Below are 14782 nucleotides of genomic sequence, written 5' to 3' on the forward strand. Positions count from 1 at the left end.
GACTCTACTGCTATGAAAACCTGGTGCTTGGCCCGGCATTGCTACTCGATCACACAACCTTGAGCGTGTGAGTAGGAAGTGCACAAGATGGGGACTTCCGCGATTGGGGTACAGCAGGAAATACTCTTGGATGCTATAAGATCAACAGCTCGGGGAGAATGGAAGGTGGTGGTCCTGGATGCCATGAGCAAAAGGCTCGTGGACAATGCTGTTCGCGAGGACGATATCTTGAAGGAGAATGTCACAAATATCGAACAAATAGAAAATAGGAGACCTATGAATCAGGAGATGGACGCCATCTACATTCTCTCTGCTCTACCCCACATTGTCGATTGCCTGATGGCCGATTTCGATCGCAGGCGCTATCGAAGGTCCTACATCATATGGACCTCACTCCTACCCCCGGCCGAGCGTTCAAAAATAGAGCAGAATCGAAAGGCGATAGATCAGATCGCTGTCATGAGAATACTGAACGTTGACTTCTTCCCTCGAGAGTCTCATTTGATTACTTTTCGAGATCCTTGGAGTTTTCCTTACCTTTTCCACCCCGCTTGTGACAATTTCGTTCGAAAGCATTTAGACGATCTAGCACAGAAGATAGTATCTGTGTGTGTCTCACTCGGAGAGTATCCTACCATACGATATTACAACCCCCGAAACTCAACCCACGAAGCGAGCGTTATGTGCTCGCACCTCGCTCGATTTGTGCAGCTAGAACTTGACCAATATGCGAAATATCATGAGGACTTTCCACCGCCCTCACCCCGCCCTCGGGGGGCTCTAATAATCACAGATCGGTCTATGGACTTATTCGCACCTCTAGTTCATGAATTCACCTATCAAGCAATGGTACATGATTTGCTACCGTTGATAGAGGGCGATAAGATCATGTACAAGACCACTTCACAGGATAGAGGAGTGGAAGGTACTTCCAAAAACGTGGAGATTACAGAGAAGGACAATATATGGGTGAATAACAGGCATCTGCACATGAAGGATGTTCTGGATAAGCTTGCGTCAGAATTCAGGGCATTCAAGGCCAAGAATCCTCAATTTGCAGAAAGTGATAATCCAGCCAGCCTAAACAACATCAAAGACATGTTGGCTGGCTTACCGCAGTATCAAGAGGGTAAGGAAGCCTTCTCTCTGCACCTTAATATGGCTTCAGACGCTATGGATGTTTTTCAAAAACGGAAACTGGGCGAGCTTGCTTCGGTCGAGCAATCGCTGGCGACTGGTCTTGACGAGGATTACAAGAAGCCAAAGAACGTAGCAGATCAAGTAGTAAGATTATTAGATGAAGGCGCTGTGACCTCTCCTGATCGACTTCGTTTACTGATGCAATATTTGTTGTATCGTGACGGCTTGCTACCTTCGGATACTCAAAAGTTGCTAGCACACGCTCAGTTGCCACCACAGGATGCTGAGGTTATCAATAATCTGCATTTACTGGGAGCTCATGTGACAAGGGCACTTAAAGACCCTAGACCATTAGCCCAGCCTCCTTTTGGAAGAACGCAAGCTCCCTCCAATCCACAAGAAGAGGAATCAGGGCTTTCTCGATACGATCCAGCGGTCAAGCCTATGCTTGAAGAACACATTCGCGGTACCCTTGATCAACAGTCATACCCTTTCACAAAGCCCCATCTTGATGGCGCAGAGGGTATGGGAGCTCAAGATACTGTTTCCCAAGCATCCCTCAGGAGCGCAAAGCCAACGTGGGCAAGGACACGGCCCTCGGCTTTAGAGCCACGGCAACGCATTATTGTCTTCATGGCAGGCGGAGCAACTTACTCAGAGTCTCGCGCTTGTTATGAAGTCTCTAAATCTCTCAACAAAGACATTTTTCTTGCAACATCGCATATGCTGACGCCAGGTCTGTACCTCCGTCAGGTTGGCGACCTTAGCGTAGATAGGCGGCGATTGAACCTGCCTGCTGAGCAACCAAAACCAAAAGCCCCAGCACATTTATTTGAGGCAGAGCGACCTCAGCAACCAGATTCTAGACAAGCAACACCACCCTATCAGCCTTCAACTGGGACGATGGGGAACATGAGCCTTCATGGGCCTTCGAATGGTGCGGCGAAGGCGTCATCCAGACCACAGGCGCCATCTCAGCCGGTGATCCAGACAGGCATAAAGCTTGGGAAAGACACAGATAAGAAAGACAAGGACAAGAAAAAGAAACACCATTTTTTTGGTTCCAAAAAGTAGTCAATGACTTACGAGCCTGTGTCCGCATCACGGGCTGGCTTGCAATTTCAGGAGCTAGGGGCCAGTTTCTGACATATGTTGCATTTGGATCTTCTTCTGGACAAGGCGAGAGGCGTATGAGTAGGCTTTCATGAGATACCACTGCTGCTCATAAGTCTCAAAATTCAAGGGGCGAGAGGGAGGTGAATGAGTATGTACTATTAAAGATATGTCAGTCAGACAATGAACCCTTACAGAGCTTCCGAAGAGGCTCTCTCCTTGATTCCGTCTCACTCCACTAAAGCGCCCCACGATTCCCATCAGACCAATCAATCATGGCCGAGATACTTCTCGACGTCGTCATTTCGATAAAACATCTCCTGCAACCTCTTCCCACGCCTCCTTTCGAGCTCCTCCCTCTTCCTTACTTTTCCCGCATCCAATGAAACAGGCGCTATGACCTGTTTTCCTTCTGGTACTTTCATCCCCAAACCCACTGTGTCTTTCTTTACCTTCACTTTGACAGGTGCTCTGATACCCTCTCCAGCTGCGCCAAGCCCGACTCTACGATCAGGATCCCATCCATATGAGGAAAGGTACTTGAGACCCTGTCGATTGCGATCGAGGTGAGAGGGTGGATATGAGTGTTGGAGGCAGACTTGGTGAGCGAGAGATAGATCATGGCATTCTAAGGGAGCGGCTTTACTGTCTTCTGAGGCCTCGATAGGTTGATTGCATATGTCACATACTGTTGCAGAGCGCAGTTTCAAACTTCTTTTAGTATTAGACGTCTCGAACCTGCCTGAACGAGCAACTGTCGAAGACCCACCCTCTTTCAGCACGATCGAAAGATACTGATCCCCTAAGTTGCGGAAGGGTTTTTGCGCCTCCTCGACATTTGTAGTGGAGGTAGCAGGGACAAAGTCGATACGCTTCCGTTTCAAGCTTGCTCCGTATATGCTTCGCTCTTCGCACCGTCCTCCCATTTTGACGTTGTCGTTGTTATCGTCGTCCATGAGGTAGGAAGCTGGTGAGCAGTCTCAGGTAGTTTGCTTCAACTTTGACGAGTCCGGGTCAACTCCGGGGGTGAGACTATCCCCGCTTAAATCCGGTGGAATTATGAAAGATTTACTCGAGGGCTGCTATCAACAGCTGTCGTCGCTTTACCTTCAACCCTGTGTGATGGACGACCTCTATGAACTAGAACTCCTCTCCTTGGTATCGCGGATCACATCAGAACTCCAAAATCATCTTGGAATCCTCGACAAGACTCTAGCAGAATTCGTTATTGCCCAACATGAAAAATGCCAGTCTATCACAGATTTCAAGTCGCAGATGGACGCAATGGGAGCGGACTTCCCCCAAAGCTTAGTCGAGAGTATAGACCGCTTGGTCTTGACGATACACCCAAAACATAAGGCCAAAGGACGGGGGAAGGAAGTACAAAATAATGAACAAAGTGCCCCTCTTGATGCAATAGACCGCAAGACGAGAATCTTTAAGGGCTTAGCAGTGCCTGACAAAGAGAGCGTATGGCAGGACGAAGAACATGAGGACGTCACAAGTAATGGCAAGCCTTCGGTGGGCACCTTAGACGACACCTTTGCTATGCTTGAGGGCTTAGCGGGGAAACCGAGGGCACCAGCTACATCCAACGGCAGAAAAAGGAGTCGGAGTCCGGATGACATCGATGGCGGGATTGGAAAAAAGACAAAATACAGGTCAAGATCAAGATCAAGATCAAGAAGTAGAAAGGTTCATAGCGGACGCGGAAGGCATGAACATGAGCACGGGTTCGGCAGATCACGTAACGGCTTTCACGATGATGATGATGATGATGATGATGATGGACGAGGACGAAGACGTGGAGGTGAGAGCAAGAGACGGCAAAATCACAACGATGACTACGACATGTTCAAGAGACCGCCCATTCCAGAGATTGATGATGAGCCCAAGATTTTCAAAGTGTATGATGGGACAGTGACTGGTGTAAAGGACTTTGGTGCTTTCGTCAATATCAAAGGTGTGAAGGGCAAAGTCGATGGATTGGTACATGTTTCGGCTCTCCAAGAAGGCGCCAGAGTAAATCATCCTTCAGACTTAGTCTCACGAGGTCAGCCTGTGAAAGTTAAGATCGCTCGTATAGAGGGAAGCCGTATATCGCTTTCCATGAAGGACGTCGACCAGGACACGGGCCGAGATTTCAGGCCACAACAAAGAATAGCATCTGGGGCAAACATGGAAAGAATGGCAAACGGCGCCGGGCGACACGACCACCTGGGGTTGGATGTGCCTGTAGTAGAAGATGATATTGGCGGCAAACCCATGCGGCATAAAAAGAGAATGACTTCGCCCGAAAGATGGGAGATCAAACAATTAATTGCATCTGGAGCCATATCTGCGTCGGAATATCCCGATATTGACGAAGAATACAATGCTACACTTAATGGAGAGGGTGACTTTGAGGAAGAACAGGATGTCGATATTGAGGTCCGGGAAGAGGAACCTCCTTTCTTGGCTGGTCAGACAAAACAGTCCCTCGAGCTCTCGCCTATAAGAGTCGTCAAAGCACCTGATGGTTCTATGAATCGTGCGGCTATGGCAGGAACGTCGTTGGCGAAGGAGCGGCGAGATTTGCGGGAACAGGAAGCACGAGACAAGGCAGCTGAAGAAGCATCGCAGGTAGATCTCCAAGCACAGTGGCAGGATCCAATGACAGCTCCGGATCAACGCAAATTTGCGAGCGATATTCGTAACCCGCAAGCGCACAAGGCCCCAGATGCAATTCCAGAATGGAAACGCGTTGTGCAAAACAAAGAGCAGTCCCTGGGCAAGCGAACCTCTATGTCAATTAAAGAGCAACGAGAATCTTTACCTGTCTTTAAATTCCGCAAGCAGCTACTTGAAGCTGTCCATCAAAATCAACTTCTTGTTGTCGTTGGTGACACAGGGTCTGGCAAAACTACACAACTGACACAATTTTTGGCCGAGGATGGCTTCGCAAACGATGGCATGATTGGGTGTACTCAACCTCGCCGTGTGGCAGCGATGTCTGTTGCTAAACGTGTCGCAGAGGAAGTTGGATGTACCTTAGGCCAGGAAGTTGGATACACGATTCGGTTCGAAGACCAAACAAGCCCTGAGACTAGAATCAAGTATATGACGGATGGTATGCTCGAGCGAGAAGTGTTACTTGACCCAAATCTGAGGAAGTACTCTGTGATCATGCTGGACGAAGCTCACGAGCGAACGATAGCTACGGACGTACTATTTGGTTTGCTGAAGAAAACGTTGAAAAGAAGACCAGATCTAAAGGTCATTGTCACTTCCGCAACCCTTGATGCAGACAAATTTTCTGAATACTTCAACAAATGTCCCATATTCACGATTCCTGGACGTACTTATCCCGTTGAGATCATGTATTCGCGGGACCCTGAATCTGACTATCTTGATGCTGCATTGGTCACTGTCATGCAGATACATTTAGCTGAACCACCTGGAGATATCCTACTCTTTTTGACTGGCCAAGAAGAAATTGATACAAGCTGCGAAATTTTATTTGAAAGAATGAAAGCACTTGGTCCTAGTGTACCTGAGCTTATCATTTTACCTGTCTACTCAGCGCTACCTAGTGAGATGCAGAGCCGAATATTTGAGCCAGCGCCCCCAGGAAGCCGAAAAGTTGTTATCGCCACAAACATTGCCGAAACCTCTGTGACCATAGATGGTATCTATTATGTGATCGATCCTGGCTTTGTCAAACAGAACGCTTACGACCCGAAGCTTGGTATGGACTCGCTGGTGGTCACACCCATATCACAGGCGCAGGCTAAGCAAAGGGCTGGCCGTGCTGGACGAACAGGCCCTGGTAAGTGCTTCAGACTGTATACAGAAGCGGCCTTTCAATCGGAGATGCTTCCGTCCTCAATACCTGAGATTCAGCGCCAAAACCTATCTCACACCATTCTCATGCTCAAAGCTATGGGAATCAATGATCTCTTACACTTCGACTTTATGGACCCGCCACCTACAAACACAATGTTGACAGCTTTAGAAGAACTCTACGCTCTTTCTGCATTGGACGATGAAGGTCTGCTGACCCGATTGGGCCGGAAGATGGCAGACTTTCCCATGGAACCAGCTCTTGCGAAGGTGTTAATCTATTCTGTTGACATGGGCTGCTCGGACGAGTTGCTTAGCATTGTGGCCATGGTGTCCGCCGTCCAAACAGTGTTTTACCGGCCAAAGGAGAAGCAGCAGCAAGCTGATCAGAAGAAAGCCAAATTTCATGATCCACATGGAGACCATCTCACCCTCCTCAATGTGTACAATGGCTGGAAAAACTCTAAATTCTCCAGTCCCTGGTGTTTCGAGAATTTCATTCAAGCGCGGTCAATGCGCCGTGCTCAGGATGTCCGCCAGCAGCTTGTCAGTATCATGGAGAGGTACAAGCACAGGGTTGTCTCCTGTGGGAGAAACACGCAAAAGGTAAGACAAGCGCTCTGTTCTGGCTTCTTTAGGAACTCGGCAAGGAAAGATCCCCAGGAAGGCTATAAGACACTTGTGGAAGGAACGCCGGTGTATATGCATCCCAGTTCTGCCATGTTTGGCAAGCCGGCCGAGCATGTGATTTTTCATACGCTGGTCCTAACTACGAAGGAGTACATGCATTGCACGACGGCTATCGAACCAAAGGTATGTTCTGGCATCAATGTTGTCTACAGCGTGATACTGATGATATATAGTGGCTCGTCGATGCAGCACCTACCTTCTTTAAAGTGGCGCCTACAGATCGCCTATCGAAACGAAAGAAAGCGGAAAGGATTCAGCCTTTGCATAATCGGTTTGCAGGTGAAGACGACTGGAGACTCTCGGCACAAAAAAGGCAGGGTCGTGGAGGAGGGGGTGGGACTTGGGGCTAGGGAAGCTGAATCAATCACAGTGATACCCAAATATGTTGGAACCTGCCTTCAGACATCCCTGAGATGTTTTGCCATTGCATCTCCCCGCTCTTCACCCGCTTGTTGCTTTCTGGGAACCTTTTCTGTCTTCGAGGCGGTGCAGACCAGGCAGCACCCACGCTAGAGCTCGAAATCCTTCTAGGCCACAAATACTCATAAAACGTATTCTTGATCTCTCGTTCTGTATGTGTGAACATCAGCATTTCCGGTTCATCATGTCCGCTACCTCACCGTTCTCTGAGCAGCAGCAGCAGCAACAGCAACCCCCATACAAGGACGATCCAGTAGCAGAATCAAGCCAGACGAAACCTCACTACTTCCAACCCGAAGCGCAAAGTGAAGATCAAGAGAGCACTCGAGCCCAATCGGAGCCCTCCTCACCTTCGTCACCGGCGACGGCCCAACGACCCTTGAATAAATGGACCATGTTGCTAACCCCCGTCTCCCTTTTCCTCGCAGTATTCGCGACTATAGCGACAATCAGTACGCTCGTGGCAGCGAACGCGAGTGACCCGGTTTATCCTGTTGATGGAGCCGTAGTGGTTGATATTGGTGGTGTGCTGACTGCCGTGTGTTTCTCCCCCTTGTTCTCCCCCACTGCATCACTCCCTCAATCTATCAATCACGTACCTTTTGAGTCCTCAGCATCGATGAAAACCTTCTTATGAAGCGAACGGAGAGGGGAGAGCTAACAAGCAGCGCGCAGGCGATATTCGTCACCATAATCTCGGGAATCAACCTTCATAGGATAAGGAGAAGGCGGGGGCTGATTTGGCTATGGTTTGATCTCCTCGCTGATCTGATCTTTTTAATTCTTCTGTCGGTGTACGCGCCGAGTGGACTGGGTACGCTGCAATATGAGGGTAGCAGGGACTGGGTGTGCAACAGCGAAGACGAGCGATTCAGAGAGTGTGAAAGAGATAGGATAATTATTCTTGTCTTCGGGTACCTGGGAACAGGGGCGGGTGTTCTGCTCGGGTAGGATGTTTCTTTTTCTATCTATCCTATCCTCATTATATTACTAGCTTTGCTGGCTAACCATTTTATGGGGATAGCCTCGTGCACTTGACGCTATTGGTGCTGAGGCTAGGGTTAGTGATTAGGTCGAGGTTTTGGGAGAAGCCGTGGAGCTTGCCGAGTGGGCAGGTGACGTTCGAGGTTACTATAAAAGTGTTGAGAGAGCCGGAGAGGAAGGATAAACGGCCAGAGTCTTTGGTATGAGTTTGCTGGGGGTAGTCAGAACACGCTCAAGATGTGAAGAAGGCAACGATCGGACAATCTTGACGCTTGTTAAGGTGATACGGCACGGTAGTAGAGTCTTGCTCTAAAGACATACCTCAAAGTGTATGGAGCGAAATCTCACAACGTCTTACCATTCTTGATATGGAAAATAAGGATGGAATGCAGAGCGTAATTGCACACGCAAGACTAGCAAACATAGGACAGACACAGTGGCACGAAAGGGAGGGTGGACCTAGTAATGATCACCAATTTATATACATGCAGCGTCTCATCCGCGGCGTGTGATCTCTTAATTGTTCATCATATCTGCGTAGCTAGTCAGTACAATTTTTTTTTCCTGTTGCGAATCAGAGGATCAACTTACCCCTTCCAAAAAGTGTTCGTTTTCCCCAATCCATAGCCAGCAGGACTCTTGTTCGAAAGCTGACGCTTTGCGCTAGATAGACGCTTCTCCAAAGATACACTGCCAAAAGCCCGCCACTGAAGCTCAAGCCTCCGAAGTCGAATACTGCTGAATTCCCGATATAGGCAAGGCTACCCAGATGGTGGTACTCAAAAGCCTTGTATACAGCGTTGTCGACATCACCGTAGTCCACGTCGTTAAGCGCCATTCCCGGCCGGGCTTGGGCCAACTTGTTGAACTTTTTGGCCAGATACTTGCCTTGCTGATCTGCCCTCTGGGCAGTGGCAGGCAAGGACGTAAGTTTGTTATCGATCTGGATTAACAGTTCGTGGAGCTCGCCAAAATCAAGCGTGCCGCTTTTGTCGCGATCGTACTGTTCAAACAACTTGTCAAGCCGGCGAAGATGATCTGATGCTTGCGGGAAGCGCTTTTTGACCTTCTGGGCGATGCCTTGCCATTCTTGGAAGTTCACCTGCACCGTCTCAGGATCTTTGCCTTTCTCAAACGCAAGGCTCCGCAAGAAATGGACCAAGTGATCGGCGACGTTGTTTTGCACAGTAGAACAGTCGCCGATGGCGTAAACAGAGCCCAGTGGTGCGCCATTGAGCCGTAGATGTGTATCTGTTTCCAGTGCGTGTCTGTTCGTCTGAACGTCAATTTTCTCGGCAATCCTTTTGCAGAATTCTGTCTGTGCAACACCAGTTGACCACAGACAAAACCCCATTGGAATTTCCTTGGTTACTGGTTCCCCGTTCTCATTCTTTTGACTGAAAAGGATCTTTTCCTTCTGGACTTCCTTCACCCTCGAATTTGTCAAGACCTCGATTTGATCGTGCGCAAATCTTTCTTCGGCATATTTGGAAAGAGCTTCATCGTAAGTGTTTAAGATGTGACCCCGGCTTTGAATGACATGGACCGAGATCTCATTCCGCAGAATTTTCGGGAATGACCTGCCCAAGTCCTCATTCAACATGTCGAAAAGCTCAGCAGCGAATTCCACCCCTGTCGGACCACCTCCACTGATGACAAACGAGAGCAACCGCCGGCGGTCCTCATCGGAAGTGGTCGGAAGGCAGGCATGTTCTAGGTTTTGCAGTATATGATTCTTTATCTTCCGAGCATCCTCGATGTCTTTGAGGAAATGGCAGTTCTCAAGACCTTTGACTCCATGAGGATTTGTTGTAGAACCTGGGTGATCATTAAGTATAGTGTCCCTTTTTCAATGAAAGCGGCCAAACTCACCAACGCCAAGGACTAGCTTATCATAAGGCAGGTAAAAGCGTTGTTTATTTCCGTTGTGATCCTCTTGTGCAACCTCGAGCAGTCTCTCTGATAGCTCAACGTCAACAGCCTCTGCCTTGAGAAAATGGCCTCGTGCTCTTTGTACTATGCGCCGTACTGGTTCGGCCAAGGATCGCAGTTCGAGAGTACCAACAGTAGCAGAGGGAAGCATGGGCGTGAAAAGGAAGTAATTGACAGGCGAAACTACGGTAATGTGATAGTCGTCAGGATTGAGGTTTTTCAGTAGTGATACGCTGCCCCATCCACTTCCTAGTATCACGAGCTTTGGTTTTTGCTTGAGCTTGCTGTTTTCAGGACAATCGTCGTCGTCAACCAAAACATCCGCAATCGGTAGGTTCTTAGGTCCACCACGGCGCGGATTTAGTGCAGATTCAGAAACTGGTATATCGGAGAAGGACAGGTCTTCGCGGTAGGTCGAGGCGTCGTAAATGAAGAAGGCAAGCACTAAGCCTCCACTGACAAGTATGAAGCCGCCAGCATAAGCAAGAAAGCGGAAGCAAAAGCGGAAGATAGGACCTCGATGTGAAGGGAGAACCTTAGTTGAGATTGTTCGATTACAGGAGGGCGGCAACGGAGGGAAAGGATGAGGGCGGCCGCTTTGTGATTGAGGTCTGACGGGTCTCCTGGCTTTCTGTATTGCCAATCTGCTGCTCAGTGATTGTTTGGACCTTGTCGTGCACAGCTGGGAGCACTGGATCAGAATGCCAGGCCTTCTCCGAGCGCGCCACAACGCTCTTGGGACGATGTCGAGCGCCATTGTGCCAATTGATACCCACGTTACGTATCTTGAATGCTATTTGTGCCCCATGACCTCCACAGTGTCTCAGGCAGTACCAGTGTCAGAAGCAATGAGACTGGAGAAAGGCATAACTTGCCGTCCTCAAGGTCTCGAAGAAATGTTGGCATGACGTATGAAGCTAGGCCAAAAGTGTTCGGCCGGAATTTCGTTGTCCCGAAGGCTGCGCTAGTCCTGTGCGGCTTTCGAATGGAATCTAATTCATGTAAGATTCGCTGCCTACAATCAACATGTAACCCGCTTTGAAAATGGCGGTAAAGCCGGCTGAGCTCGATGCAGAGCTGCCTCGTGTCAAAAGGCAGAAGCTCAGTCGAGACGTGCCAACCGCGGTCGAAAGCGAGGTCAATATCAAGTCTACTGAAGATCTCAAGAAGTCGCTGGCCTTTGAGCAGGATGCTGGTCCTAATGCTATGAAAAGTCAGCAAATGAAATGATGAAGATAAATCCTACTGACATATCATGCTAGGAGTGAAGGAATTGAAGTCTTTCTTGACTCAACTTCAATATGGTAAGGAGCCAGAAACGAAGATTGTGAACCAGTCAATCCTACTGGAAGTCTTCAAATCGAAAAGCCCCTCAGCAGTGGAGCGGAGCAGAACCGCTTTCACCGATCTCATTCAAAGTTGGCATTTTGCCGTCCAAGCTGGTGTTGAGAGTTTGTGCTCTGCGATTTCAGCTGTATTCGCGTTACTGCTTAAGTCCATTTCTAGAATCCCTGATTTCCGGGACTACGGCGTAGCGCTATGCCGTGAACTGCTACATGAAGATCACATGAACCTGTTCGACCGAAGTTTGACCGCTCACAGATCTAAAAAACACTTGATCGGTCCTTGCATTCGCCTCTTGACAGAGGTGGTCCAGTTTGACGGTGGTAGCTGTGCAAAAATCATCTACCGCCAACGAGCAACAACTTTTCAGCGCCTCGAAGTCTTTCTGTCAATGCATAAAGAGGCTAATGAGCAGGACGACGACAGTAGCAAGAGGCGACCATCCATCCGTGAGATTGCTCTAGAGTATTTGATTGCAAATGTCAAGTTTCAAACCGACAAGGCAAAGGGCTTCCTGCTTAAACATAATTTGATTGTACGCGCTTGGCTTCGAGATGTGCCTGTCGATCCAGCCTGGGCGGTTAGAAAGACTCTTCAAACATTGACGAAGGATGTTGCGGAAGACGCATCTCTTGATTATCACACCAAAATCTATCTGTTCGACAGTTCGGCTCTCACTGATCTGTCCAAACTGTATAATTACAAAGGTAGCGCTGACGTCACAATTCAATCTCAAATGAGGGAATTGATTCAGGATTTCCTGCTCGTGCTGCTAAACTCGCGTACACACGGGCTGCTCCAGCCTTCCCTAGACCCTGTTCGCCATCATAGACGGCTCGATGATGTTAAGACCTCTAAGAAGGACAAGGAAAGCAAGAAACATGATGCAAAGGATGATTTCAAAGCGAGAAGAAATGTGATTCGCTTTCTCCAGTATCTTCGCCCTCATGCGGACCTTTTCCATAGCGATCTCATCGTCAAAGCCTTCGACACTGATCCAACATTGAGCAAGGACTACTTCTCAGCAGAAACAACTTTCAGCTTTGACCCGAAATTGACAGCTACCTGGGTTGGCTACTCTAGGTTCTTACTTGCTGTCATTCAGCTACCGATTCCTACGTCGCTCATTGGCGATGGTGCCCTAGACGATGAAGGGCTTTCTGTGGTTGTGAATTGTCTGCTGCCTCAGCCACTGCAGGCGAAGACTCTTACAAGATGTTTGAACCAACACTCACGATTAGTCACATTCTTCACTATCAACATTCTGATTGCTGCGTTCAAGAAACTCGACAGCGTCACTCGGAAATTGGCAAAGGCACATAATAATTTTTTCTCACACAATTACGAAGAAGATCTGAAAGCTAGATTTGCAGCTCGATGTCCAGATATGAGACATGTCATAGCTCAGTTCCATTCTTGCCCCAAAGATAAGCAGTCTTTCCGTGAAAATATCACAAACCTACTCTCGCTATATTGTCGATTGATTCCCGAAGTTGCGCTGGAAGAAAAGATTGATGTTTCTGTTGTACTGTCAGAAAGATTGACAGCAGCGCAAGAAAGTTCCGATCAGGAGCTGTCTGTCGGTCTCGACGCACGAGAACTCGAACACTTATTAGAGGTCGCTATTCGATCTCCTGGCATGAAATGGTGGCATAAACCTGGTATGAACCGTCAATACCTGATTAAAATCTTCAGCTTTTTTGCTAATATCTTGGAAGGAAACGATAAGTCTTCGCCTTTCATAGCTCTATTACGGCTGTGTGCTAGGCATCCCCGTGATCAGCGTCATACTGAGCAAATATTGAACGTTATTAGCCAAGATAGTGGACTATTTAGACCCTCGCCGGAAGCCAAGGGACTTAGCATATTACTTGCTACTCTTCGATCCTTGGACGGCGAGCTTGAGACTGACGTGTACAGCTTTCTTGATAACACAATTTCACGCCTGCCCCAAAGGGCAGTTGCTTATCATTATCTTCTAAAAGATATTACCCGGGAGACTCTCAATATTGATCTTTTACTGATTGCTGTTTCGGAGCAATGGCAATACCAGGCTCAAATGAACTTCTCAACGTTCGTCTCAAACATTACGATCTGGTTGGTCTCGTATCTATGCCTTGCGGCACATTCAATAAGCAACGGCAACCTGGTCTCGATTCTTAGCGCGAAATTACAAGAGCTTGACTCAAATGAAGAAACTAAAAAGCTTTTCGAGGAATTAATTACCCAACACTGCAATACAGAAAGCCACGATACCTTACGAGCACCAGTGAAACCCGTTCAGCAGATGGAGCTTGTTTTACCAGGCGGGCAAACGTCTGATGTCACAGTGGTAGCTCAGGTCGGTGCGTCAGTTCTAGCAGGTCCAGCGTTAGAAAGATTAGACCACCCGGAAATGCATCGTTGGAAACGAGAAAAAGTACAGGATGCTGTCTCTGAGCATATGATTGGTGAGCTCGTTTTATGCTTGTGCTCTCAACACAAAGCAGTCCGTCTGGAATCGGGACAAGCCCTTCAATCATTTGTGCATGCGCTCACGGTGGGTCTATCTTTGACGCGGATGTGCTTTTGCTAATTCGCGCAGATATCGACGTATCCAGAGCGACACCAGACTGAATTGCTTATACGTGAACTGATCGAGACGACTAGGAAAATCGGACATGCAAACCCGTTGCCATATTTCGTAGGAGCCTTGACTGCAGGCCTTTTACAAGTACTCGATGATCCTTTGCACTTCATGTACTCGAAGGCGAACAAGTTCTTGCACAGAAGTCCATCGTGGATCGTTCAGAAACTGCCGTCGTATTGGATTGACAAGGTCATCCTACATGGACCGTCTGATACTGAAATGCAACATTGCGAGGTACAGTGGCTTCTTAACATTCTCCTCGATGGCCTTCGCACTTCAGATGATATGGAGCTTTACCGCCAGTGTCACGTTTTTGAGCACCTACTTTCAATAGCTGTCTCGCCGGTCGTGCCAGATATCTGCTATGACAAAATAGTCGAGCTCCTATTTCGATGCACCTACGTCAATGGAAGCACTACGCTGATAACGCGTTATGGACTGCTTAGCTGGATTGCGTCTTGCGTTGAGCAGAAAAGTGCGGATTCTCGAGAGCGGCTGCTCTCGCTGGCAGCAAGAATGTACGATACTGCAGATCATGACCGGCTTAATGACTGGAGCGATGATAGTCATGCGGCCACCCTCAGACAGTTGAATCTGTCCAAAGGCCCATGCATAATACTCTAGGTTTCAAAGAGGCCGGTAGGATTACCTTCAATGTTGCCGGATGATTTCTCAAACGGGAAGAAGATTGGCTTCGTTGCAAAATCT

At 48.3% G+C, this 14782-nt stretch overlaps 5 protein-coding genes across 5 annotated transcripts; 3 read left to right on the forward strand and 2 right to left on the reverse strand.

Moving 5' to 3' along the window:
• Positions 1-87: 87 nt before the first annotated feature.
• Positions 88-2214, forward strand: KY384_007630 (uncharacterized protein; the record flags this gene model as incomplete). The annotated part of the gene is made up of 1 exon (XM_044816121.1): positions 88-2214. One exon carries the CDS (start codon positions 88-90, stop codon positions 2212-2214), a length of 2127 nt encoding a protein of 708 aa, XP_044666761.1.
• A 308-nt stretch (positions 2215-2522) lies between these two features.
• Positions 2523-3209, reverse strand: KY384_007631 (uncharacterized protein; the record flags this gene model as incomplete). The annotated part of the gene is made up of 1 exon (XM_044816122.1): positions 2523-3209. The coding sequence occupies one exon, from the start codon at positions 3207-3209 to the stop codon at positions 2523-2525; it is 687 nt and encodes a 228-aa protein (XP_044666762.1).
• A 166-nt stretch (positions 3210-3375) lies between these two features.
• KY384_007632 (uncharacterized protein) lies at positions 3376-7115 on the forward strand (the record flags this gene model as incomplete). Its single annotated transcript, XM_044816123.1, has 2 exons — positions 3376-6888; positions 6939-7115. The coding sequence occupies 2 exons, from the start codon at positions 3376-3378 to the stop codon at positions 7113-7115; spliced, it is 3690 nt and encodes a 1229-aa protein (XP_044666763.1).
• A 1628-nt stretch (positions 7116-8743) lies between these two features.
• Positions 8744-10858, reverse strand: KY384_007633 (uncharacterized protein; the record flags this gene model as incomplete). Its single annotated transcript, XM_044816124.1, has 3 exons — positions 8744-9987; positions 10042-10636; positions 10844-10858. The coding sequence occupies 3 exons, from the start codon at positions 10856-10858 to the stop codon at positions 8744-8746; spliced, it is 1854 nt and encodes a 617-aa protein (XP_044666764.1).
• Positions 10859-11145: 287 nt separating this feature from the next.
• On the forward strand, positions 11146-14698 carry KY384_007634 (uncharacterized protein; the record flags this gene model as incomplete). The annotated part of the gene is made up of 3 exons (XM_044816125.1): positions 11146-11314; positions 11364-13984; positions 14030-14698. 3 exons carry the CDS (start codon positions 11146-11148, stop codon positions 14696-14698), a joined length of 3459 nt encoding a protein of 1152 aa, XP_044666765.1.
• Positions 14699-14782: the final 84 nt, after the last annotated feature.

This window comes from Bacidia gigantensis (genome assembly GCF_019456465.1).
Source record: "Bacidia gigantensis strain McMullin 20006 chromosome Unknown contig_278, whole genome shotgun sequence".
In the NCBI taxonomy this organism is placed as follows: Eukaryota; Fungi; Ascomycota; class Lecanoromycetes; order Lecanorales; family Ramalinaceae; genus Bacidia; species Bacidia gigantensis.